This window comes from Anolis carolinensis, chromosome 5 (assembly GCF_035594765.1).
Source record: "Anolis carolinensis isolate JA03-04 chromosome 5, rAnoCar3.1.pri, whole genome shotgun sequence".
Lineage (NCBI taxonomy): Eukaryota > Metazoa > Chordata > Lepidosauria > Squamata > Dactyloidae > Anolis > Anolis carolinensis.
Genome location: NC_085845.1, coordinates 187,581,552 through 187,608,360, shown reverse-complemented (window position 1 = coordinate 187,608,360; position 26,809 = coordinate 187,581,552). Strand labels below are relative to the sequence as shown.

Genomic DNA, 26,809 nt, shown 5'->3' with positions numbered 1-26,809 from the left:
TCTACTCCAGTAATCTATGCTACATCAAAGTAAAGGTAAAGGTTTTCCCCTGTCATTAAGTCTAGTCGTGTCCAACTCTGGGGGTTGGTGCTCATCTCCATTTCAAAGCTGAAGAGCCAGCGTTGTCCATAGACATCTCCAAGGTCATGTGGCCGGCATGACTGCATGGAGCGTCGTTACCTTTCTTCTGGAGTGGTACCTATGTTATTGATCTACTCACATTTGCATGTTTTTGAACTGCTAAGGTTGGCAGAAGTTGAGGCTAACAGCGGGAGCTCGCCCCACTACCCAGATTGAAACCTCCAACCTCATCAAAGTCAGTCTTTAAAAACTACTTGTAACAGAACACATGGTTACTGTTACTGAGAAGAGAAAATCTGCCCCTGCATGAATATACCTATAGACCCAAATCGAGGTTTTAAGGTTTTGCCCTTTGGTTGTTGTAACAAGTGCTAGTTGGCATATTTAGCCATGGTTGGAGATAATTTTCTGTAGAATTAAATGGCTCACTTTTCCAAGTACTGTACATCCAGTTCCCAACTCTGCAAGACATTCCCTTTCTGAAGCTACTTCCTCTTTTTCAAACCCACCAACTCATCTAATATTTTCAAAGATGAACTAATCACTTGTCATTGTCTGAGCTTCAATACCAGATTTTCAGTGAATAATCAGAAGAACACTGGGTCTTTCCTATACACATTTTAAGTGATGGTGAAATCGTACAAATCCTCTTTGTAAAACTTAAAATAATCTATCCCCCCCCTTTCCCAAAACAGAAAACAGAAAAGGTTTTAAGCTTCATATCAAAGACTTATTTTCAAGCTGCAACAAAAAAAGCCTTTGTTTTTATTTCTGCTCAATAGAAAAAGCTTCACGAAAGGTACTCTGTCATAGTGACCAAAGCCTGAATAACACTATGCAACACAATTTTTGTTCCTGGGTTAGAAATGTCATTTCCTAATTGGTTCTAGCATAAAAACATGGAAAAGATTTATTAAACTGACAAAACTTTGTTTTTGCAGGACATCCTGCAGCAAATTTTGCTATAGTTTTTTAATGAATATCTCAGCAAGTCTCAACCAATTCAACAGTTTGTGGCAACCACAAAAGCAAAGTGTCTGAGGTGTAACAATTACTTTCAAAGTAAATACTGCACAATTAAACAGGAAATAACACTCTCAAATTTCGTTACATAGTGTAATGTCCATACATGCTCTGCTGTTTCTGTTTTGAAAATGAAGCCATTATTTTCTAGTTCTATTTCTTCAGTAAAATCTTCACACACAGCCCAGCATGATTCAATCCAACCTTGAGAATTTCTTTTACTGTAAATACACCATTTTCTTCTGTAATCTCTATAAAATTCCATTCATATGTTTAAACCAAATAAAAGAATGCAAAATCAAGATTTTGCTATTTCCCATTCACATTATCAATAGGTTTAAGCATGTGCAACCTCTTTCATAGAAGAGCAGAGGAAATGTTTTATCCTGTCATTATAGATTGCTGTATATTGTATTTATCCAATTGTAAACTGAGCTTCTCACACCTGTTTGCTGTAACTTCCTACTTTATCAATGTAAACAACTGTCCATGTTTTCTCTTCTCTCAGCAGATATCTATTCTGACATCCTGGCTGAAATATTGTATTTACAGAAACCATTCTAGTCAAAGGAGGGAAAGCCCCCATCTTTCAAAAACACTCAAGAGTTTGTGTGTAATAGGAATTTATTTTATCTTGTCCTAAATTGTAGTCCCGACACTGCCCATCACCAAGAAACAAAAGAATTCAACAGTATTCCTACATAAAATAGATACAACTAAAATATGGAGCAGCTGCCACTAAAAACAAATTGCACAATATACTTTCACTATATATTCAGACATTTTGTTACCAAAACAATAAAAAATAGATTTTAACATTGAACCCAAAAAGGAATATCTACACCAGTTTCACCATCTAATGACGAAAGTCTAAGAATTGTCATTTATGGATGCAAAGTTTCTAACAAAATTTTCATCACTTGGTAAGCTACATTTTCCAATAATATGATCAAACATATAGTATGAATAGGTGGATATGTCAGAGCCAAAGAAACAAAAGAGGTGCTATCTAAAAACTTACACAATCCCAGACTCTTGCAATCTGAAATCCAAACATCTCAATGATGTAAACCTGTGACTCCTCATCCAAAAGTTACTGTGCTAGGTCATACAAGTGGAAGCAAACATATAATACACAACAATAAATAGTAAAAACAAGAACTTACCAGATTGGAATTAGTAGCATTGGAGTCATCTTCTGGAAAAGGGATATAGATAGCTAAGGCCACACAATTGGCAAAAATAGTCAGTAAAATAATGATTTCAAATGGTCTGAAGAATGGAGTTAAGGAAGCATTTTTAAAAATCGCATTCAACAACTTCACTGAAACAGGAAAAAGATTTAAAAGAATTTTGTTTAAATAAGACATTCATAATCCCTTGTATTTTGAAAAGGAACATGTGCCCTTTAAAGTGCTTTTCAACCCGCCCAGCCAAGTTTCTTCCTAATATGTCAAAAGCACGGTGAGTCAGTCGCGTGCCAGAATAAACACCAGTTTCTTTAAATGTTCCTATACTTAGAATTTTCAGTTTATCCCCCCCCCACACACACACACACACTTTCTTGGGCTAGGCTGCTATTTATTAAACAATCTACCTCAAACATGTTCCTTTGCTTTCTTATTGCATTTACAGTATAGTTTCAAACTGTTGTTATGCCTATCATTTAGAAAATCTTTCCAAATTCTTTCTATACAGTGGCTTACTATTTTTCAAACTTCTGTTGATAGCTTTTGAAAAGAAATGCTTGAAAGATATATTGAAAGAAGCACTAGGGGCTTTAAAATATGTTTTTGTTTTTAATATATTACTCATCTTAATCTTTCAAGAGAGATTACTTTTATTTGAGTGTGCATATGTAAACTCGCATGCACCTAAATATACACAATAATCCTCTAAATCAATGGTTCCCAACCTGGGGGCCCCCAGATGTTTTTGGCCTTCAACTCCCAGGAATCCTAACAGCTGGTAAACTGGCTGGGAGTTTTGGGAGTTATAGGCCAAAAACATCTGGGGACCCCAGGTTGAGAACCACTGCTCTAGAGGTTGTTTAAAGGGCACAATTAACCGTCTTAAAGTGAATGGCTGGTTACTTTTAAAATACCAAAAACATTCCTACCATAAGTTCTATTTAAAAACATGTTGACATATAACAGGTTGGGTTCACTATCAAAATCATGTAGTCAGGGTTTCCTGAAAGGTGTAAAATTTTCTACTGAGACTTTTTGTGTTGTGACAAGGAAGGAAGAAAATAACACAAACTAGTGTGAGTAAATGGAAGCCTGCAAAAATATAGGTTTCGGCTCTTATTATACACAGACATACAAACACAAGGAAACTCTTTGTTAAGTCTTTCTCCACAAAGTATCCTCCTTACCTGGCAGGTGCCACATAATTGCAGCATATAAGGATGGCAAAGGTTTTCACAGGATAGACGTACCAAGTCAGCTATGTGTTACAAATCCAGAGTTTAAAAAGCCACTGAAATGTATATCAGGACTGCCTTGCCCTATTTACCTTGTGTTTGTTGTGCTCTTAAAGTAATTTTTCAGCACTATCATGAGGCATGGCATGATATAGAATAGCATAATACAGTGGACCCTTGGTATCTGCTGAGGTTTGGTTATGCTGTACCATGGCATAGTAAAATGGTGTCTCTTACATAAAATGACAAAGTCTTAAGTTTGTTTTTGGATTTTTAAACAATTATTTTTAAGTTGTGGGTGGTTGAATTTGTGGATAGCGAATCTGTGCCTACAGATTCTCTAACTGTACATGTGGAGTAGTAGCTTGAGGGTTGAAATACGACTCCAGGAGACCAGGATTCAAATCCCTGCTTAGCCACGGAAAATGACTAGATGACTAGATTAAAAGCCATACTCTCTGCCTTTGTGAAGGAGTATGGCAAACCCCAAAACAAACACTGCCAAGAAAAACCAATAGGTTCATTTTAGGGTTGCTCAGAGTACTTCAGGTCCTTGATGCATGGAATCCATAGGACAGCAGGCCAAATTATGGGGCTGCAGGGCAAATTGTGGGGCAGTGGGATGAATCTGTTGCCCAGCGCCCACACCACATACTTGCCTATCACATGCAGTACAGCATAACTTTCCGGCCTGCTCCTGCACTGTCCCCAGCATTTTCTATCTGAACACGGGTAGTCTATGATGGAGAAAATTGCCAATGTGATGAGGTTGTAAGTTGTAAATGACTTGGATGCACAGTACAGCACAGCATAGTGTATTAATGGCTCAGTTCAGAAATGAAAACAGAAGTCTTCAGAAATAACGAAAATAAAGCAACTCCCTAAACTATATTATACTATACTATTAAAATATATATCTGTATATCTTTGCCATCTCAACATAAAGAGCAAATAAACAATGTTAATTGATGTAAAATTGATGAAAGCATGCAGGGGATTGGTACTAAAACATATGGAGCCTTTCAATGTCATTTTCCACTCATAATCTGAACCTTAGAAAGGAACACTGTAAGTCTGATAAGTTCAATAGAAGCAATTGTTGCTTGTTCTTTGGAGAGGGTAAGAAATAAGATAGGTTCCTGTTTGGTTATGACTATGCAAGTTTTAATTTCTGAAGGATAGTTAAAAATAAGATTGAAATATGGAAAAGTAGGTCAATCTTGACTATAGAGAGGTAATTAGCATCTGGTTACAGATGCACATTTTGTCCCAGTTGTTTCAGACAGCTAGTGCCCTATTCATAATTTTATGTTGACCTGTGCAATCTATTGTAATGACTCAAATAATTCAAAATTTCTGTTCAGCCCACTGTCCTCCTTATTAAAGTAGATGATAACATTTTAATTTCTCATAGGAGCAATTTTTAAGAAATTATGTAGATTTCCTTTTAATACAAAGTCCGGAGGTGAGATGGTGAATGGCCAAGTTGAGTGAAATGGTTTCATTATGGCTGAGCTTCAGAATTGTTAAGATGTTATATACATACATTAATATCTAGTTTTAAAGCTTCTAGGAGCCAGTGCAGTGTAATGGTTTGCACACTGGATTATGACTTTAAATACCAGGGATCAAATACGCATTTGGCCATGGAAACCCACTAGGTCACCTTGGGCAAGTCACACTCCAGCAGGGTCCAGCTACACTATAGACTTTATTCAGTTTGACACTGCTCAATGCTATAGAATCCAGGGAGGTGTGGTTCTGTAAGGCTGTGAATATGTTTTAATAGATTTTAACTGTGAATTTTAATACTGCTATGTTTAATTCTGTTTTAAAGTTTGCATATTTCTCTATTTTATTTATTAATTATTTTACATATCTTTTATTATTATTTAATATTAAAAATATATATCTTAGACAACATTGAGCAGCAATCAGACTGTACAGAATCAGAGACAGTAACATACATATTTGTACAACTAACAGAAGATGAAAGATTGCAGCAGAATACATTGAAACATTATGTGCTACACCTATAACATGAAGTTACATAGACATAAGTGAGATGTTACTTCCAATTAGTATACTAACTCTGTCTTCTCTTTTTTAAATTAATAATTCTAAATTTGACTTTGAATATGGTATTACTTTTACATATATCCAATTCTGCCTATTTTTCCATCTCGAAGGATCACTGAGCTCCATTCTTTTTGAAATGTATACATGCAAATAATTAGTTTTACATAACATAAATCCAGTGCTATTGCATTTAGTACAACAGTTGTAGGATTAACAGTCCTGATTAATTGAGGTTTGCTTTGATTCATTTTAAGGATTTTTTATACTCTGCTATTTTTAATTGTTTAATTATATTGTTATATGTTTATTATGTTTTTAAATGTGTTTTTAGTTAGTTAACTCTGTTGTTGCTGGGTTTAGCCCCGCTTGTAAGCCGCCCCAAGTCCATTCGGAGAGATGCCGGCAGGAAAAAAAATAAAGTTATTAACATGATTATATTAATTTTCCTTAATGTTCCATTATAAAATGATAATCCAACACATAAATACGTCACCTCAATTCAAATGGGTATATTCCACTTAGCAACCGAATTCAGGCCAGCGTTTTTAAATTCATATTCACATATTTTAAGTTATGTGGACATACTTTTAATTGTAAGCCGCTTTGAGTCTCTTTCGGGAGAGATAAAGCGAGGTATAAATAAACATAATAATAACAATAAGGCCTGCTCTGCCAAATAGTGCTGGTGCTTCACCAAACTACAACTCACAGGATTCCATAGCATTGAGCCATGAGAGTTAAAGTGTATGAGTAAGTTTTGTCAAAAAAACTCTATGATACGGTTGCCATAAGTCAGAAATGATTTGTACACAGACAACAGCAAAGTTATAAAACTTGTTAAGTGTAGATTCACTTATATCAGAAGTACTATCAGCCATGTCATATACCAAGCAGTTGGAGAGAACTATTAACCTTCATGCCATGTTTATACATTTCCAAAGGACACCCCATTGTCAATACAGTATTAGGTAATGAAAATGCTTTCCTTGACAGATCCCTGGTCCAGTCTATTGTATTTTTCTTACATTCAGATCTTATTTAATATGAGGCAGAAATGGGAAATTATATTCACTATGCAGTGGGGCTATAACAAAGTATTTGCTTTTATTTGCAAAGAGTGCCTCTTAAATAAAATGTCATTGCACTGTTTACTCGCATTATTTGAAACTATACATTAAGATGTATGAACAAAAGACACTGAAACTATACATTAAGTGAACAAAAGACACTGAATATAATAAAACTATCCATAACTGGAATCCAAAGCATTATCCCACTACTGCCCAATCACTGGTGGTTTTACCATGTCATTATAGTCAGTATTCTTAAAGAACTCTGTTCTGTCACTCAAGGGGAAAATCTTGGACTAGCCTAACATGGATAGGAGCTTCCGATCTTAGCTATCATGATAGCACTGTAGCAGGATGTTATCCATCTCAACAGAAAATCTATAATAATTGTAAATATATGGTTTAGGATTCTGGTATATGAGGTGATTTACTGAAAAATATCAGCTATATTTATTGTGTGGCTTTGACAACGGTTATCATTCCTTAGAGACCGATTTAACTGTATTGTTCAGTCATTTCCAGAGCTAATCAGTGCAGCCTTCCATTTTACAATGCATCAATCTGCTCAGTCAGTGCTGTCTCATATATTTATCAGGCCATCACTTGTGTGCTCTATTTAGAAATGCATCATTGCTGAGGTACCAAACAACTAAACTGTTATGAGCATACCCCTCCCACCTCCCCCAAGTTAGCCATCTATCATAGTACTGCACACCAATATGCTATAGTTTTGTGCAGAGGATAGGGTAAGAAATAAAACTATCTGAAAGGATTAGAAACCAGCACCAGAAAAAGAAAGCATGCTGGAGGTTATTAGTAAAACTTTTACTGACAAGTCCATTTTAATCTTTTGATTCTATTCTGAAAATAAAAATTGTTTTGACAGTACCTACTTTACAGTGCTTTTAAATCCATCCTCTTTTTATCCTTCCAACTTTCCTTGAAGAACCAAACTAGACAGTAGAGCCCTAGAATTCAATAATTAAAGTTGAATTTATTCTATAGAGGTAAGAAATGGGAAGCTGAGCCCTGTCTCCCTCTATGGTTTGATTCCAAGCAGATCTTCTAGTTTGTGTTGCCTGAGTTTTCCAGGCTGCATGGCCATGTTCCAAAAGCATTATCTCATGACGTTGCTTGCACATCTATGGCAGGCATCCTCTGAGGATGCCTGCCATAGATGTGGGTTCCAGAACAGAATGCTTCTGGAACATGGCCATACAGCCCAGAAAACTCACAGCAGCCCAGTGATTCGACAAGGTCTTCTAGAATTATACTAAATAAATAATAATAAATACTGTATTTATAGACTGGCCTCTCTCTCCGAGGGGACTCAGGACGGTTTACATACAAAAGAAACATTAAGTGCTGCCTTTAGAACCCTGCTAGGAAAGATAAAAGCAATGTGATTGTGAGTTATGGAAGAGGAAGAGTTTGGAAGGGTGCTTAGATAAATTGTAGACTCCACACTATGCATGCAGAACATTCCAGGTTTGATTGCTGGTATTTCAAATTAGAAAACAGGCTTTTCAACTTAAACCTTGAAGAACTGCTGCCAGTTAAACCTGACAACATTGAGATAGGGTTGGCTTTATCATGAGATTAAGTGATACAACTGCAGGTGCCGTAAGGTGAGGTGCAACAGGTGAGATTTCAGAGAATTGCATGCACCACCCAACCCTCACAGGTGGCAGAGGAGGATGTTATCCTACTGGTGTAATCTGGTGCTGTATTTGGCATTTCCATGTAGTGTGTGTTGGAGGGAGAGGGAGAGGTTTAATTAAATAATTAAAGATTTCTGTAAACCCATATCTACATTTGTGCTTTGTATCACTGCATTGCTTGAGGGCAGAGATTTATTCTTTTCAATTAGCTTCTTCAGAATATGGACAGTTCTTTCTGCCATAATAGTGCATCAGTATGGTTGGATCATTAAAATATTTTCAACAATACAGGCCAACATAAAAGTATAGCTATATTAGGTCATTTAAAATGGATAACAATTTGACTCAATTAAACTTTTATATTAATCTATTTGAAATATCTCTGTTGGCATCCAACATCATCAAGTTATTTTGTTTACAGGAAAGTTAATAAATACTCCTTGTTTGCGAATTAAACATGTTTCGAAAATAGGCAGTCTCCTGGTTTCTATCAAAATATACATTCTATATCAACATGAGATGGTCAATGAAGTGTTCCTAGGAGATATAGCAATTTTGTGTTACCATAAACCTGCCTACCTTATTCTATAAGAATCTAGAGAAAGATCTATCATATGCTAGTTGTGCCTTAAAGAGATTCCTCCTAGTGCTTCAGTTCAATATAATGCATATATTAATTCATATTTGTAAATCAAACTTGATGTATACTGACAACTTGCTAGTTTCTATATCACTACATCAAAAAGGATATTTCCATTCAACAATACTGATACATGCCCTCCGAATGGGATTTTTCAGTGTTAAACACAGCAATGCCCGGGGAGGACGTGTAGCTGTGGTAGTACCCTGTTTTTTCTGTTTCCCATACTGCTGCCGCTTCCTCTGCGTTGAGCTAGCAGTGGATATTGTCGCATTGCCAGCAGCACCCATCAATTTGGCCTGCCTGGCAGCATCGATGGCAGCCTGCCAAGAGAGGGCTGCACCTGGAGTAGGGATATGCTCAGGTGCAAGCCCTGCAGCTGCATTGGCATTCATGTTGGCATGACCTGGACGAGGACTCACATAGTTGGAACCTAGAAAAAGAAGGTGGAAAAGAGATTAGAAAGCAATATATATAACAGAATAAGGTTTGGAAAAATTCTAACAGACTAACTGCATCTGAAGAAGTACACTTAGTATGGAAAAGCTTATGCTACCAACTTCTTTCTATCAGTTACTTGAAGATGTGATAACATTTCTTCTGCATACTGATATCCAGACCAACATGTCTATGTCTTTGAAATCAAATTAGAAGTTTCATATCTATACTGTATATAGGTAGTCCTTGGGCTACAAACAAGATAAGTTCTTTAGGTTTGTTCTTAAGTTGAATTTGTACGTAAGTTGGAAAAGATACATTTTTGAGGGTAACCCCAGCCAATTTTTTCTAGTTTTGGATAGCATAGGGAAGGTCTAACACCCCTGTGGAGTTTGTTTTGCTGTCTGTTTGTTATGCCCCTGTTCAGAAGATTTCACCTAACTTTCCGTCCCTGTGACAATTGGATTTTGAAACAAGCATTGGTGATAAAGCTTCAGTAGAGACACCTTTTCCCCATGATAACTCTTAAAGGAGCAAATTTCCTTTCCTAGGAGTAGATTTCCTCTCACTTCACCCCATTTTGTAATTAGGAGTTGGGTAATAATAATAGTAATAATAATAGCAACAACACTTTATTTTTGTACCCCGCCTCCATCCCCCCGAAGGGGCTTGGGGTGGCTTACATATGGCACAAGGTGCCTAAAACAATGCATAAAATAAACACATAGTACAATACAAAATAAAACCACTAGTATATAAAAAAACAATTTGAGCTCAGAACAGGCGCTGTCTACATACAAAAGCCAGTTCCTGATGTCCAGCCACTCTAGTATGACTACAAACATAGGATACCATAAATAGAAACACACGCTCCAACACAGAAAATAGGAACATGACTAAAACCCAATTTCATTACCAAAGATCCTCCCTCAGTTTTCTTGATGTATCATGGAAAGCTCAATTCGGTTGTTACATTTCACATTCAATTATTCTATAATAGCTCTTATTCCACTCATTAAAATGCTGTGACAGTACTTGTCAATTTGACTAAAGCTAATTAATAAATATCAATATAATAAATGGAATTAAAATAAAATAGGGTGACCGGTGTCAAGCAACACACTGGTTAAAACTTTCTCAATGTCTGGGAATTCCTGGCCCTCTTTGGTGACTAGGAACAGAATACTGACTCACATAATTCTAAGCATAGAAATCTTGGAAGACACATATTGGTTGCTGTGTGTCTTTAAATAATTTATCTTGGAATCTTTGTCCTCCAGTATAATTCTAGTCAACTTCTAGTAAAACGTGACTATAAAGGCACACTGGAGGACCTAGAGATTCTTAGAGAAGTGTTTTTTTTGTTCTGAAAATTTGTTTTTATTGAAGTTTTTCATTTTCATGCCACTAACCTCAGTGCACGTAGAGGGCTGACTGGCCAATGCTCCTTGCCCCGATCTGCCATCCTTCCCCCATGTGATAGGGGAAGGAGGGAGGGCCCGTGGCAAGGTGCCATGCATGCCTTCCATTTTTCCAGAGATTGCCAGCAAAACGGGACAGAATGGGGGGGACGGACATCAGTATGATGAGGTTAGACAGCCTTTCCAGTGGCTGCTCTCAAACTGGGACATGTCCTCTCACAGGAGGCTAGGTTGATTTCCTCTCAGCTCTCCTTCTGCTAGCAGGCAAGGTCCTTATCACTCAACCACAGGAATACAGAGGCAGTATTTGCAAATATTTAATAGCTCTATTTGTATTTTACAACAACTTGGTGTCTGTGTATGGGTCATCAGTTTGAGTGCTTCAACATCTATTTGGTTAGGAATTAATTAAACTTAATCTAAACACACAATAATAGTTTACATACAGTTGTCAGAATGTAATAAATCTGGTGTTCAAGAACCAAAGCAAGCAAGGGATTATAAAACATACCTTGACTTCTATGTGTACTGTTACTCTAGAATTTAAAACGTACATTGGCTCAATGAGCAAAGTGGATTCCACAGCACCTTTTCAAAAATAAACAGGGGATTTCAACCAGATGCCAGAATTATAATACAGTAGAATCTCGCTTATCCAAGGTTCTGTATTAGTGTGCCTTTTAGTAGTCAATGTTTTTGTACTCAATTTTTCAATAAATTGTGAGATTTTGCAGCTAAATTCATAAATACAGTAATTATTATATAACATTATCGTGTACTGAATTGCTTTTTCTATCCATTTGTTGTAAAGCATGATGTTTTGGTGCTTAATTTGTAAAATCATAACATAATTTGATGTTTACTAGGTTTTTCCTCCTTATTATCCAACATTTTCACTTATCTAATGTTCTGCCGGCCCGTTTATGTTGGATAAGTGAGAATCTACTGTAGGTCTTCCAAGTCATGTTTAGTGTCATAATCTATGGCTTCATTTTAGTTATAAATGAAATATTTGCGCAAGATATATGGAGAGACAGATATTTGCACATGCTCATGCAGTGCTATATTACAGACCTGTAAATACCCTAAATGCATCAGATGTCTTGGAAGTTAAGCTGGGTCATCCCTGGTTAGTACTGGGATGGAAAACCACCAATGAATATCAAGTGCTGTAGGCAGCATTTCAGAGGAAGGAACTGGCAAAAATGAATATTATTGCCAAAGAAAACCCAATGAAATTGAATCTTATACTTTAAGACTGAAAAGATAGTATTTTTGCTTACTTGGGACTGCCCATATTAATATATATCAATTCAATCCTCATCAGCTTCATTGTGAATTGGCTTTATTTTTCTTAGCCTTTCAATTCTTTCTCTCTCTTTGTTGTTCAGTATTTGTAAGGAATATTTATTTTTAATGTTTATGAACATTATCAACATCTAACTTTATATTTATCTAACATTTTAAAAAGCACAGCTGCCGCAGGAAAATTCAAACTTCCAAATTTACAGCATTAAAGGAAGCCAACCAATCAGGAAAACTAGATACACAAATCAGGTAAAGATGGTTTGTAACTCTCATATTAGTGGAACAAAGAATCTCTTTGAAATTTAAAGCAGCTGTCCAGAAGTATAAGTCCTGCCCCCATATGGTTTAGTACTTTAGATAATACATTTAACATTCACACTAAAACCCAGAATTGATTCAACACAGGAACCACCAGCTATAGCTAATCAAAGCCAACCACCATGCACAGCAATGCTGAAATAGTATGTAATCCTTTTGTAATGCTAGCAACACATCACAAACACAATTGCGGCATAACATGCCAATGAAAAATGTTATTCACATATACAACATCTCTGTTAACGACAACCAAATTACCTTACATTGCCTTGCCTATTTATACAATGCAAGCTACTAATTACAAATCTTGTATAACTATTCAAAGTTAACAATTACTTGGAAACAAATCCTTATCATTTCAAAAATTCAAGCTGTGAAATCTAGACTTGCACCCATTTACTAATTTATACAATGAAGCAACATTCATTGGTTTAATTATATTTCAAAATGATTAAAAAACAAAAAGGGGATACCATAATAACTTAGTTATTAAGGGTTATTAACAACCTGGGGCAATGAACCTCTTTTGAGTAGTCCAAAACTAACTAGTTAGGAACTAACTCAGAGGATTATGGGCACCCAGTTGCACCAGTTCTCAATAACTGGATAGTTCTATGTGCGGGTAAGCATTTTTTCTGATCTTACCAGCATCTTCATTCCCTTCTGCAAACATTAGAAACATCAGATAGTTCACAATTAAAATCACATGGGAATCCTATGCAAGCAGTACAAATAGATACCTCCCTTTTGCTGACTCAGAGAACATGACTCTGCCCTCTTCCTACGCAAGATCAAGATAGTGTGGAGGATGATGCCTGATGGTGTATTATAACTTTATATGTGTCCTTTATATATTTGCCAGGTGTAATAAAGGATATATTTCCTATGCTTTTAACAGTTACATCCAAGAGGGATTTTCAGCAGGAATTCACATCTGCTGAAATTCTTTCTTCTACACAACGATTAAAGTGACAGCAGTCTTGTCTTTTATTTTGCTTGGCAGCTCCAATGGGGGAGGTTTATTTGCATGTGTATGTATGTGAAACATGATCAATTCAAGTTTTACATTCAAACAAGTATTGTATGTTCCAATGCTGGCTTTTCCACAGTCAAACCTTGCAGGGGTAGCTCCAGAGGGCAGGAAGATCTCTGAAATTAGGAGCTTGCCCCTCTTCTTCTTCCTCCCCCTACAATTTCTAAGCTCCTTTCATTCTAAAAGGAAAAACTCATATAAATGCCTTTACATCTGCATAAGTCATGAATAAGACGGAGCACGTGATTGACTGTGTCCCACAAACCCTCTTTTTGCAGCCTACAAGTAACATATTAGCCAGCAATGTGGACACAGCTTGCCCACCTTAGCATATACTCCACTCCTTCTATTGCTTTCATGTTTTTCTGGTGTCATTACTGAGATGTTGTAATCAATAAAAAAGGCCATTTAAAGTTCACACTCAGACTACACAGACTACAGAGGAGTGAAGGATACTGTACAAGATGACCTCAACTGTGTTAGCAAACACTTTTCACAGCGAGTAATAGACCATGTACTTGAAAAGCACAATTTTCAAATTACAAGGCCTACCTAAAGTTATACCAATCAACCACTAGCTGAGAAAACAACCAACTAACAACCATACTTCAGAGTTCCTCTGTCACATATCCTGAAAATTATATTAGATGTTTTCTTTATCTGAACACTTACCTGTGGCCCCTGTTGTGGTATATTAGTAATAATTGTATTAGGAGAATGCCTGTAGTTGTGTAGATATGAGCCCGCTGTAATTATTCCTTTGCAGCATATAAGAAATTTATTCCATATGTCTAAGCACCAGCTGCCCTTGAGAGACTGCTGTTCCTTTCACCTCATAAAAGGTGGTGCTATCAAAACGCAAAAGGTGATGTAGTCAATTTTTTTTCAAAACGCAAGGTAAAGAGGAAGGAAGCTCCTATATGGAGGCAATGGATCTGTCACCCCTCACAGAAAAGCCAACTTGCAGTTTTGCACAGATTGTGCCCTGATTTCAAAAGGATTACTAGCCAAACACAGTAAAGTCAGTTTACGCAGGAAGATTAATTGCAGTCCTGTGAGTCAACATACAAAGAGAAAGAGACCAAAGCCAAGAAGCAACTTGAGAGATTAATATGTATTGAAGGAAAATAAATACTATCTATTTCATCCTAGAGGATAGTTGATTTCATATTTTTTTACCAGAAATAAAGACCTAAAAGAATTTTGAGAATCTATGAAATTGTGAAAACAGAATTAAATGTTGTGACAGCATGCTTCATTAGAGTACTTTTTACGAATGCCATATATGGTCCAGAAGGAAGCCACAAACATGTTAGCCCTATCCAGTTTAAGATCAGATTCATACTTTGTCCTGTAGAATCGACCTGTCTCAAGCCAGCAATAAGTATTTCTTTTAGAAGAAAACAGGCTTTTCCTCTTCTGTAAATAAATATTCATTTCTTTCAACAGTATTAAATTATCCATTCATTAACAATCCATTTGAAATGTCTGTCTCCTACTAGAAAGGTGTTTTTTTTAAAATATATGTGGAAAATGTGCTAGCGATGAAAATCCTCATGGATTTTCCAGAATATGATACTGGAGAGGGGAGAGAAATGTCCATGAAGAGAAGAAAGTATTCAGCCATTTTATGTTTTGCTCTTCCTTGTAAAATGGTTGCTTTCTGTTGTGAAGAGATTCAAAAGAGCATCATAGGAAACTGAATGTATACATGGGAAGAAACTATTTTGTACTATTTTGAATAGCACTAGGTGATGCTGTCTAAAATGGTGAATTCCAAGCCACTTCCAAAATCTTTGTTGGTGTTAGACATATATACTGCAGTCTTAGTGCCCTCCTCGATGGATTGCTAGCTTGCCGTGGTGAGGGGGCTTGCGTGTTCCAGTGAACCTGCGGGCACAACCACTGGAGTCATGCACTCCCAGGAGGGGCCACAGGGGAGGATCCAGTCCAAGAACAAAGACCCTAAGACCTCAACGGCGGAACAGGCGGAGGATAACGTGGTACATGTTACAACTGCTGTGAAGGCAGAAGAAGGCCACAGTCGTCATGTTAATCATGCCACTGGCTAGGACCTCACTCTATGAAGACTGTGTTTTGACCGGCCATGCATTGACCTCCACACATTTTAAAAAATCATGCACAGGCGTCTTCCAAGAAAAATAAAAACTAACCAACGAAAGTCCCATGGCGATCAGCGAGTGGCGACATGCTCAAGAGTCAGATGGGACTCCGACCTGTGGCCAGGGATCATAGGAAAAAATGTGGTCGGAAACAGCAACTCAAATGGAATCTTGCTTCTCACCAAATGCGGAGAGCACAACCTTGTCATCACCAACACACTCTTCCAACAGAAAAACAAGCTCAAGACATCATGGAAGCACCCCCGGTCAAAGCATTGGCACCTCTTGGACTATGTAATTACACGTGCCAGAGACCGCCGTGATGTGCTTCTCACAAGAGCCATGACAGGTGCTGATGACTGCTGGACAGACCACAGGTTAATCCGATCCACGATGGCTATCAAGATCGCCCCCAAATGCAGACTCCAAGGAAGAAAAATAAGGCGTAAAATGAACACCCAAGCCCTTCAGGAGCCCTTCAAACAAGCCCTTCTTCAAACAACACTCAAGGATCATCTACACATAGAACACCCCAAAAACGTTGAGGAACACTGGAACAAGACCTCCATCATCACAGCCTGTGAAGAAACCACTGGATATCACACTAAGAAATATCAAGTCTGGTTTGACGATAATGACCGAATCACCATCTCCCAAAGCAGTTACTCTACTCCCAACTCAATAATGGAAAACAAAATGTTGGTGGGCAGGAAAAGAGATTTAAAGATGGGCTTAAAGCCAACCTTAAAAACTGTGGCATAGACACTGAGAACTGGTAAGCCCTGGCCCTTGAGCGCTCTAGCTGGAGGTCAGCTGTGACGAGCAGTACTGCAGAGTTCAAAGAGGCACGAATGGAGGGCTTAAGGGAGAAACGTGCCAAGAGGAAGGAGCGTCAAGCTGACCCTGACCGGGACTGCCTTCCACCTGGAAACCAATGTTCTCATTGTGGGAGAAGATGCGGATCAAGAATAGGTCTCTTCAGCCACCTACGGACACACCCCCAAGACACCAGAATGGGAGGACCATCATCCTCGGCCTACGAGGGATCGCCTAAGTAAGTCTTACTGCCCTAATGAAGGAGAAGAACTGTATCAGCTCAATGGTGACCAATGCTATTGCTGCAGCCTATTGGAAAGAACAATATTCCCACACCTCATCTCCCCTGCCCTCTCTTTTCAGCTAAACACAGCAGAGTTGAATGCAAATTATTTTTGCACTGAAAATGAAATTTGTAGGAATTGAACTAAATGAGGGGAAAATAGGAAAGAAAGAGGAAGAGAGAGAATCTGTTACATTTTAAAAGCAACTGAAAAAGTGGAATGAAAGAGAATGAATGGGACTGTATGTGCCAAATTTGCACATTTGGAGATACATTTATTCATTTAACTCTTGAAACAGTTTGGAAATATTTTTCTTGCAAATATCACATTAACATTTTCAAACTTTTACATTGCTGTTTCTCAAAACCTAACTTTGCCTTTGTCATGCACTGTGCCAAACACAGTGTGTGTGTGTGTGTGGGGGGGGGGGGGGGGGAATCTGGCCCACTATGTCATTTTATATGGCCCTTGAGATCCTGGGCTGTTATAACTCCTATATTCTCATCATTAGACATCATAATTAGATATGATGGGAGTTGCAATACAGAAACATCTGGAAGGCTGCAGTTTGTTCCATTTGGTCAAGATAATGAGGTCTGTGGATATGATGTCTGACTTTAAAATGCCTTTTAACCTTTCCCCAACCTCAAAGCCACAAGTGTTCATGGGCTGCAATTCCCATTAACCCCAGTCCATGTGGAAGCTAATCAAAAGTGATGGGGGTTATCGTTCCAGAAGATCTGGGGACCCAAGCTGGGTAAAAACTAAACCAACCATTATGTAAGTTGATGTGGCCCTCAGAGAAAATGTGTTTGACACCCCTGATGTTTTAATTTCTATCCCATGCAGTTTCCTTAACACGTTACTCAGCACGTAAGTCACATGAATCAAGAACTTTAAAAAGAGGTTTCAAATGCTTAAAAAAAAGATAGAAGTTGCCAGAAAATGAGAATCGACTAGACAAATTAGGTTGCTTAGTTCTCTATCTCCTGGTTTTTAATGCAGTTTTATCATGCGCCAGATAGCATTTTAATACCAGTCCCATTCTGGGAATATCTTAGAAAATCATACTCACAACCAGTTATAATCAGAGCATTATATAACAGAATATCAGCAGCTTATTGCATTTATGTGCAAAAGATATATTGGAGGTTATGGCATTTGGGAGATGTTATCTGGCATGCCATATTATCATTCTGAAGCATTCTCATACTTTATTTTAACAATTGCTTGATAGTATACTCTCCAACATTTCTTAGATGAAAAGTGGAATATTATGTGATTAAGACTGGAAAAGTATTTAATGAGGAAGAACATGCAAGCTAGAAAAGAATGCAGAAGTTTACTTATGCCTGAGCCTTTTGAGAAGTTTCTTCTCCCCCATGATGAGTTAACTGAGTTAACTACTTTTACACTCTGAACTCAATCTGTACCCGTATATACTCGAGTATAAGCTGACCCGAATACAAGCCAAGGCACCTAATTTTACCACAAAAAATGGGAAAACTTATTGACTCGAGTATAAGACGAGATGAAAAATTCAGCAGCTACTGGTAAATTATACCAAAAAAATTATATTAATTGAGGCATCAATAGGTTAAATGTTTTTGAATATTTACATAAAATTGTAATAAGATTTTAATAAGATAAGACTGTCCAATTCCAATTACCTATATACTCAAGTATAAGCTGACCCATATATAAAGTGGCCAGGACCCTCACCTGAGGATAAGCCGAAGGGGGGCTTTTTCAGCCCTAAAAAAAGGGCTGAAAACTCAGCTTAAACTTGAGAATATACGGTAGTTGAAAAACTGAGGGCAAAAGGAGAAAGCGAGAGAAAGAGAATAAAACTGGGACATTTAAAAAGCAGATGAAAAGGTTTCACAATGGATGTCCCTGTCAAATCAGGACCATGGAAGGGTACATGATAGCCGAAATACATTTCACATGTTCTCTTTTTGGACCATAGTGAACCACACACCACTGTGTCTTCCTATAACACATTCTAATTTTCAAATGTGAAATGAAACATTTTCCTAAACAACAATATAGTGTTGGAGCTATAATATGCACGACTTCTGGAACAGATGCTTTTCCTTAAGGAACTATGTGTGTAGCACATGCAGTAAATGTACAAAACACCTCCTTTGTTGTATTATAAAATTAACCATTTGATCTAGAAAGGCAATTACATGACTTCCTGATTTTAACCTGCAGTTATAAGGATTCTGCAAAATGAAGAAGCTAATACTATCATAAACGATGTGTTCCTAATATGCTGGGCTAGGACTTACTTGCCACAATAAACAGCTGCAGTATTCTACTTTTCATAAATGTTCAGCAATTCTAAGGATCTGTCTTTAGATTTTTATCACTTATTCGTTACATGAAACAAGATAGGAATGGGCACAGTGCCAATAGGCACTGCATTTTCTTGGAACTGAAAACTTATTACTAATGGGTAGAATCACTATTTCCCTGCACAGGCCACTAAATTTAGTTGCCGCCAAATAGAAATTTCCATTCTTCTTTTAATGCTGAGATGTAGTTGTGTTGGCATTATGGCACAAGCTACTTAGAACTGTAAATGTTACGGCAAACCATGTTGTCACAACCTTTTGAATGACTCTGAATGCATTTTTTAGCCAGTGCTTATAGCATCAGTGGAAGATGCATCATAGACCTCTCCTACTGCTTAATTCACCTGAGATAAAAGCTCCACTGTATTTTGCTAAACCATGTCTTATGTTCAGAGATTATTCCTTTATTATGGAGAATACAAATATACTTTTGCTGTGGTTTTCATGAGTAAAACATTTGCAAATGCTCAGAGAAAACTCTATTCCTGGTACACTGCTTGACACTTCAGAACATAAGTTGTGTTTGGTTTGTTTCTACTATAATGGGATGTACAATAATGGAGCCTTTTAACTTGAATTAATTCCCAATGATCAGTCACTAATGGCAGATTTATATGAACAAATATTGCAAGTATTGATTCTTGATAAGGAATTTTATCTTTTATGAGACTCTGTCTGCAGACATTAGCTATACTAAGTAACTATAGGCAGTATACAAATGGACTGATATCCAGACAGTTTATAGAAAAAACAGCACTCTTCAGAAATGGGAAGGAGACTGTCTGATTCTGTAAGAAACAGGTTATACAGAACTGGCAGAGTTTGCTAATAGATATCTGAGTGGACACATAGTTGGAATTTTTACCCACGAGGGGTTCATTATTGTTTCTAGAAAACAAAAGTTAATTAAAACATTTAACTGTATTATATCAGCAAAATGAAAGAACAGAGAAGGATACAATATTCATGATACAGCCTGGAATATAGCATATTATTTGATATAATTTAACCATGGTCAAATGGTATAGCCAAAGAAGAAAAGATAGATTAAAGCTTCCAGGTTTCCTAGCCCTTCCCAATGTTGTCTTCATATAATAATGTTTTTGCGGACACAGATACATACAAACAGTTGCTGACAATTACATAAAAAAGTGATAAGGCCACAGGTATCACTTTAAGGAGGGAGTTTTGATAATGTGGGCTGCTACAGAAAAAAACTCTATCCTACTAGCCTCCAAAAACCAATTTGATATTGCAAATGTATTTAACTGTATTTAAATATTAAGGCAGGGGTGGGTATCCTACAGTTCTCCAGATGCTGTTGAACTAGAGCTCCCAACACTCTTCAGCATTGGTTGTGCTATGTAGAGTTTGTGGGACAAACTAACAACATCTAGATGCCCACACTAGATGATCCTAAGACCTAAATCTAATCATTATTAGTCATAAGTAGAGTAGATGTAATGAACTTAACAAGAGTACCGATTTAACAAATTCTTTCTGATTCAACTCTATTGTTGTGTGCTTTCATGTTGTTTTAACTTATATCAGCCAATCATAGTCCAATACTCAAACTATTCCACCACACTGGACTTCATCAACTGACTTCTTCTGTAACTGGGAATAGCAATTGGATTTAATCCTAGTGCCATCCTTTTAATAATCAGTGAGTGTTCAATTTTGATATTTCATTTCAAACATTCATTATTGTGTGGCCTCACCCTGAGATTCCAACTACAGTAGAGTCTTGCTTATCCGATCTTCGCTTATCCAATGTTCTGTATTATCCAACGCAGTCTGCCTCCCTCCTGGATCTACAGCTGTTTCTCTACCCACCAACGCGCAGCGGGCCAATACACCCAACAACACGAGTGCAGCCACACTCCCAAACAAGTGGCAGACTTATTGTAAAACATGTTTTGATGCTTAATTTGTAAAATCATAACGTAATTTGACGTTTAATAGACTTTTTCTTATTCCCTCTTTATTATCCAACATTTTCACTTATCCAATGTTCTGCCAGCCCTTTTATGTTAGATAAGCAAGACTCTACTGTAAAAGTCATTAAAGTTTAAATATATCGAATGTTAATATTGATATTTGGATAACAACTTAGTTTTAAAAATAATTTTAATTGTTGCGAAATCATTAAAACAGTTCAAAAAGGCCACTTGAAAAACACCAAATGTTCATCAGGCTTTTCTGCAAAGTCATTTCCACACTGCAGCACTTTGGGCCACAAATGCTTGTGAAGAATGATCATAGAATCATAGAATAGTAGAGTTGGAAGAGACCTCATGGGCCATCCAGTCCAACCCCCTGCCAAGAAGCAGGAAATCGCATTCATAGCACCCCCGACAGATGGCCATCCAGCCTCTGTTTAAAAGCCTCCAAAGAAGGAGCCTCCACCACTGTTCAGGGGAGAGACTTCCACTGCCAAACAGCTCTCACAGTGAGGAAGTTCTTCCTGATGTTCAGAAATCTCCTTTCCTGTAGCTTGAAGCCATTGTTCTAGTCCTAGTCTGCAGGGCAGCAGAAAACAAGCTTGCTCCCTCCTCCCTATGACTCCCCCTCACATATTTATACATGGCTATCATGTCTTCTCTCAGCCTTCTCTTCTTCAGGCTAAACATGCCCAGCTCTTTAAGCCGCTCCTCATAGGGCTTGTTCTCCAGACCCTTGATCATTTTAGTTGCCCTCCTCTGGACACATTCCAGCTTGTCAACATCTCCCTTCAATTGCGGTGCCCAGAATTGGATACAGTATTCCAGGTGTGGTCTGACCAAGGCAGAATAGAGGGGTAGCATGACTTCCCTGGATCTAGACACTACACTCTGTCAGAGCGCGCGGTTTGGATAAACACACATGCAGCGGAAGATCAACGAAGAATCACTGGCACCAATAAATAGGTTGAAGCCTGTTTGGCTTTCTACAAAAGATTTACTGACAAACGGAAAACTCCCAAGACGACATATACATACAGAGTGCAAATAGGCAGAGAGCAGAGGGCAGAGGGAAGAATAGATAACACAGCAAGCTATTTATAACCACCTCTGCTGTCTGATGCAATACAGTTAACTCTTTACACACTCGCATAGTGGACAGCAGACAGCATGATGCAATCTCCAGCTCACATTGCATCACTATAAATCAATTACATTTAAACAACTCTATATACAATCATTCCCACTTCAACACACTCCTATTAATGCAGGCCAAAATCCCCTTGGCTTTTTTAGCAGCTGCATCACATCGTTGGCTCATGTTTAACTTGTTGTCCATGAGGACTCCAAGATCTTTTTCACCCGTACTGCTGTCGAGCTAGGCGTCCCCCATTCTGTATCTTTGAATTCCATTTTTTCTGCCGAAGTGAAGTATCTTGCATTTGTCCCTGTTGAACTTCATTTTGTTAGTTTTGGCCCATCTCTCTAATCTTAGCAGTTACAACATACAGTACACTGGCAGAGAAGAAGAATGGAAGCTACATAACCTTTTTTATTTCCACCTCTTCCCTACCCTCCCCACCTCTCCCTTTATTTCTCCCTTTCCCCCTTCCAAAGCCACACACTGCAAAAACCCACAAAACAGCGAAAATACTGCGACAGATGGTGTACATTAATATTTATTCAAAACCCGTGAAACAGTGAGGCCACAAAAAGTAAACCGCGAAGTAGCGAGGGAACACTATATACTAAAGCTATCAAATATAAGAATAAGGGAAGGCTAGGTTGCTGTGCAGAGAGCAGCCTCTCTTCCTCATCCTCTTGCCCAGAAGCGCCCATAGGTATTTTGCCTTAGTAGGCAAAATGAATTTTGGTGCCCCCCCCCCCCCGCGCCGTGGGAGGCATGAGCACGCAACGTGGGAGGTGTGGCCAGACCTGGCCCCGCCTCCCGCACCATGCACCCTGGCCCCACCTCCCATGGCCATGCCTGGATGGGCCTTCCCACCCAGGCCTGAAGGAGAAGGAGGCGGGGGGTGGCGCCATCCTCCCGGGGGCTCGACTGCGCCCCCGGGACAATGGTGCCACAGACAAATGCTTACCTCGGCAGGCGGTTGGACCATGTCTGCTCTTGCCGTGGGCATGCCTCCCTCCCTTCCACCCACTTAAGCAATCACAGTAGAGGTCCCTTTTTATAAAATAATAAAAAATAGTATAGAATAATAGTATATTATCCTTCTTCCACAGGGAGAGGAGGCACATAGCAAACAGTGAGAAAGTCCTGGAAGGGCTACAGTTCATAATATTCAGGTCCTGGAAGGGATATAGTTCATAGTAATAAAGCATAGTTATTTATTTTGCATCAAAAGCGTTGCATAATAAGTTTAAAACTGAAAAAACAAAGGGGTCACAAGCAGCTAAATTGTTTTAGACCAAATAATAATAATAACTTTATTTTTATATCCCGCTTCCATTCCCCAAAGGGACTCGGGTGGCTATTATTAATGTTTGGTCTGCACCCCATGCACTGACAGTAAGTTTCTACAGGATGTTATTGCGTACAGCAACTTTGTGCATGGTATTCATACAGTGTTTCCTAAATGTTAGTGGTCAATCTAAGGTGACACCAAGATATTTAGGATGGAAACAGTGTTCGAGCTCTTGGACTTCCTCTCACATGCGGCGAGAAGAGGGGGAAGCAAATTCTTTACTGAGAGCCAAATTCGGGGGATGTAGAGAAGAGGTAGTTTTTTCCTGCATCTTCATCTCCCTTCCAGGACATGAATATTATCAACTATATCCCTTCCAGGAACTTCCCACTATTCGCTATGTGCCTCCCTTCTCTGAGGAAGGAGGATAATATATTATTATTATTACTATTATTATTATGATGTTATTTTAATAATAATTGTGGGAACAGGCAGCATTGGATTTGGGTTTCCTTGCCTGTGTGTAAACTCACCCATGGATGGAATTCATATCAGATGCTCTAAAACTAAGCTGCATTCATTAACCCTGATAGACTAAAATCAAGGAGGAGTGGGGAAAGGAGGAGGAGAAAGAGAAGCTCAGAAGGCAAATGTCCTGCTGAAAACTGTTAGCATTTCTTGGTCTCCCGACCACTGCTTCTATTCTTCTTTGCAGGATTTGTGGCAAGCACAGGCTAGCAACATGGATCCACACAACCAAAACCAGTGCTCCAGATGCTGGTGGAAGCATAGTACTCCAATGAGTCCTATATATACTCAAAATACTTTTTCAAAATGCTGTTATAACTTCCAATTAAAGTGTGACTAATCCTTCATAGTGACAACATTATGATGATGCTCATGAATTTAGCCATCCCAGCATGGCATCAGTATGCTAGCAATTAGAAAGAAAATTTAAAAAGCCTTAGAGGTCCAATATGGAGACACTGCTTACTCTTCAGCAGATGCCCCACAGTTTCCTCCTAATTTTTCTGGGTTTTTATGTGTGCACAGTGAGGAGGGAGTGTGTGTGGAATGAGACATGTACTCTGTTTTCTATATTTGTTGTTCTTCCTTCTAATGGTCTGTATTTTATTTTATTTTATTTTAGTTACGGTATATTTTAAACTTTTACATAATGTAAAAAAAAAAGCTGTATGTATTTTATCTCCTGTAAACCTTGAGTCCCAGACTTTGAGAAAGTATGAACAATAATTAACAATAATTAATAATTAATCATTCTCATTGGCATCCTTTCAGTTCTATTATGAATTTCTGAAGGGTCCATTTGTTTCAGGTGGCCTCTGTCCCAGAATTGTAAGCTTCAGAGAAGTCACACTCTTTCAGCCTCCACAATAATGATTTAATCAGCGTTGGACAGTCTTATCTTAAAATACAGTTTTATGTAAATATTCAAAAACATTTAACCTACGGATTCCTCAACTAATGTAATTTTATTGGTATCTATTTTTATTTTGAAATTTACCAGTAGCTGCTGCATTTCCCACTCTCGGCTTATACTCGAGTCAATAAGTTTTCCCGGTTTTTTGTGGTAAAATTAGGTGCCTCGGCTTATTTTCGGGTCGGCTTATACTCAAGTATATACAGGATTTTAACAGTAAATATTTTAATAAATTAGTAGAAGTGCATAGCATTTATAGAACCAGTATGATGAAGTGGTTTGAGTATTGGGCTACAACTCTGGGTTTAAATCTCCACTTGGCATGAAACCCATTGGGTGGCCTTGGGCAGGTCACATACTCTCAGCCCCAGAATAATACCTGATAGGATCACCTTGGCGTCACTGTACTTTAAAAATTATTTGAAGGCAGACAACAGCACAGCATTCAACTCATTGTCTAAAGAGGTTTTAAGAACAGATGTTGTGTCAATATAGACTATTATGGAGTTCACCAAATACATCAACACTGTCTCAAACCACAGTTCTCTACAAAGAACTAATACATTTTTATAGCTCAGTGGACCAGAAGAGAAATATAGTATTCAGGTGCCAGTTGGCTAAAATTCAGTTGCTGGTCTCCATTGTAACTGTATCATGAATCCAGATGTTAAATTATAGTCTCCCTGGAAGACAGATTTATATCTGTGGGGCAATGTTGTAAAAACTTGCAGTATTTTCTTAACTAGGACATACTGGAAGCATTTCATTGTTAAAACAAAATGTCAGAAAATGTAAAAGCTCAGATGCTTCAAAGAGAAATTTAGCTACACAGCAGAAATTCTTTAGTACAGTATTCATTTTACAGCACAAAGTTTGCATATAGAAGCAGTAAAATCTTTAGAAACGCTTTTTTAAACAAATAATTAATGTATCATATGCTATATTGCTTTAGTTATATTAAATTAACCATTAAAGCAGTGAACATTCTGTGAAGTATGCCTACCATGAGAATCATATTATTATATATACAGTACTGAAATTTATTTCATTAGTTGCAATATAAAATCTTCTCAGTCTGCATACTCTTAACTTTTAAAGGCAGAAACATAAAATACCTGTGGTATTATATATGACGTAATGAAAAATCTAAATGTACAGTCCACGCACTGCTTTGCCAGAGAAAAAAGATATGTGCCATGCTGGTGAACAATAAAGAAAAAATGGTTTATTCTTCTTAAACCCAAAACAACATATGTAGAATCTCCTCAGTTGCACCAACTCACATGATGTCCTTTTTATGAGAAATTTAAAATAGTCTTTCCTTTGTCCCTGTGGATAAATTCCTTTCAGCAGCTCATGAAGCAAGAGCACACTTTTCTCTCTCCCCCCCCCCCCCCCCCCGCTTAATTCTTCCAACTGTCACTCTGCACCAGCTTAGCTCAGGCTTGAACAAAATTACAACAGTATCAAAAACTCCCAGGCTTACCAGCTCTCTAGACATGGCTCAACCAATCAGCTTCATGCATCTTATTTTGCAGTTGACACACACACATTAAATTATTCCTTACATATCGCAATGCCATACAACAGCAAAAAGGAAGAGGAGGAGATAATTACAGAACCTCTTGTAAGATTTTGTAAACAGAACAATCCTATGTTTAATGTGTTGGCCAGAATCACTGGGTTGCTGTGAGCTTTCCGAGCTGTATGGCCATGTTTCAGAAGCATTCTCTCCTGACAGAGAAATTCCGGCGAAGAAACAATCAGGGCCAGCTAACACCTCCCAACAAAGACAGGAAGCAGCAAAACTTTGAATCTCCAAGGCTATTCAGTGCTAATCAAGGTGGCCAACTGCAACATTCACATGTGCCTCAAGCAGACTAGTTCTTTTTCCCACCCTGGACAATCCACAGTCATAT

At 37.9% G+C, this 26,809-nt stretch overlaps 1 protein-coding gene across 23 annotated transcripts in view; it reads right to left on the bottom strand.

Annotated features, from left to right (window-relative positions):
* Positions 1–26,809, bottom strand: part of cacna1c (calcium voltage-gated channel subunit alpha1 C) — a 650,264-nt gene that overhangs the window by 507,714 nt on the left and 115,741 nt on the right. For all 23 annotated transcript variants that reach the window (XM_062981179.1, XM_062981177.1, XM_062981163.1 and 20 more), the window contains exons 2-3: positions 9,091–9,412; positions 2,271–2,376 (exon numbers count right to left, since the gene is read on the bottom strand). In XM_062981179.1, coding sequence (XP_062837249.1) covers positions 2,271–2,376; positions 9,091–9,412 — 428 coding nt within the window. The remainder of the gene's footprint in view (positions 1–2,270; positions 2,377–9,090; positions 9,413–26,809) is intronic.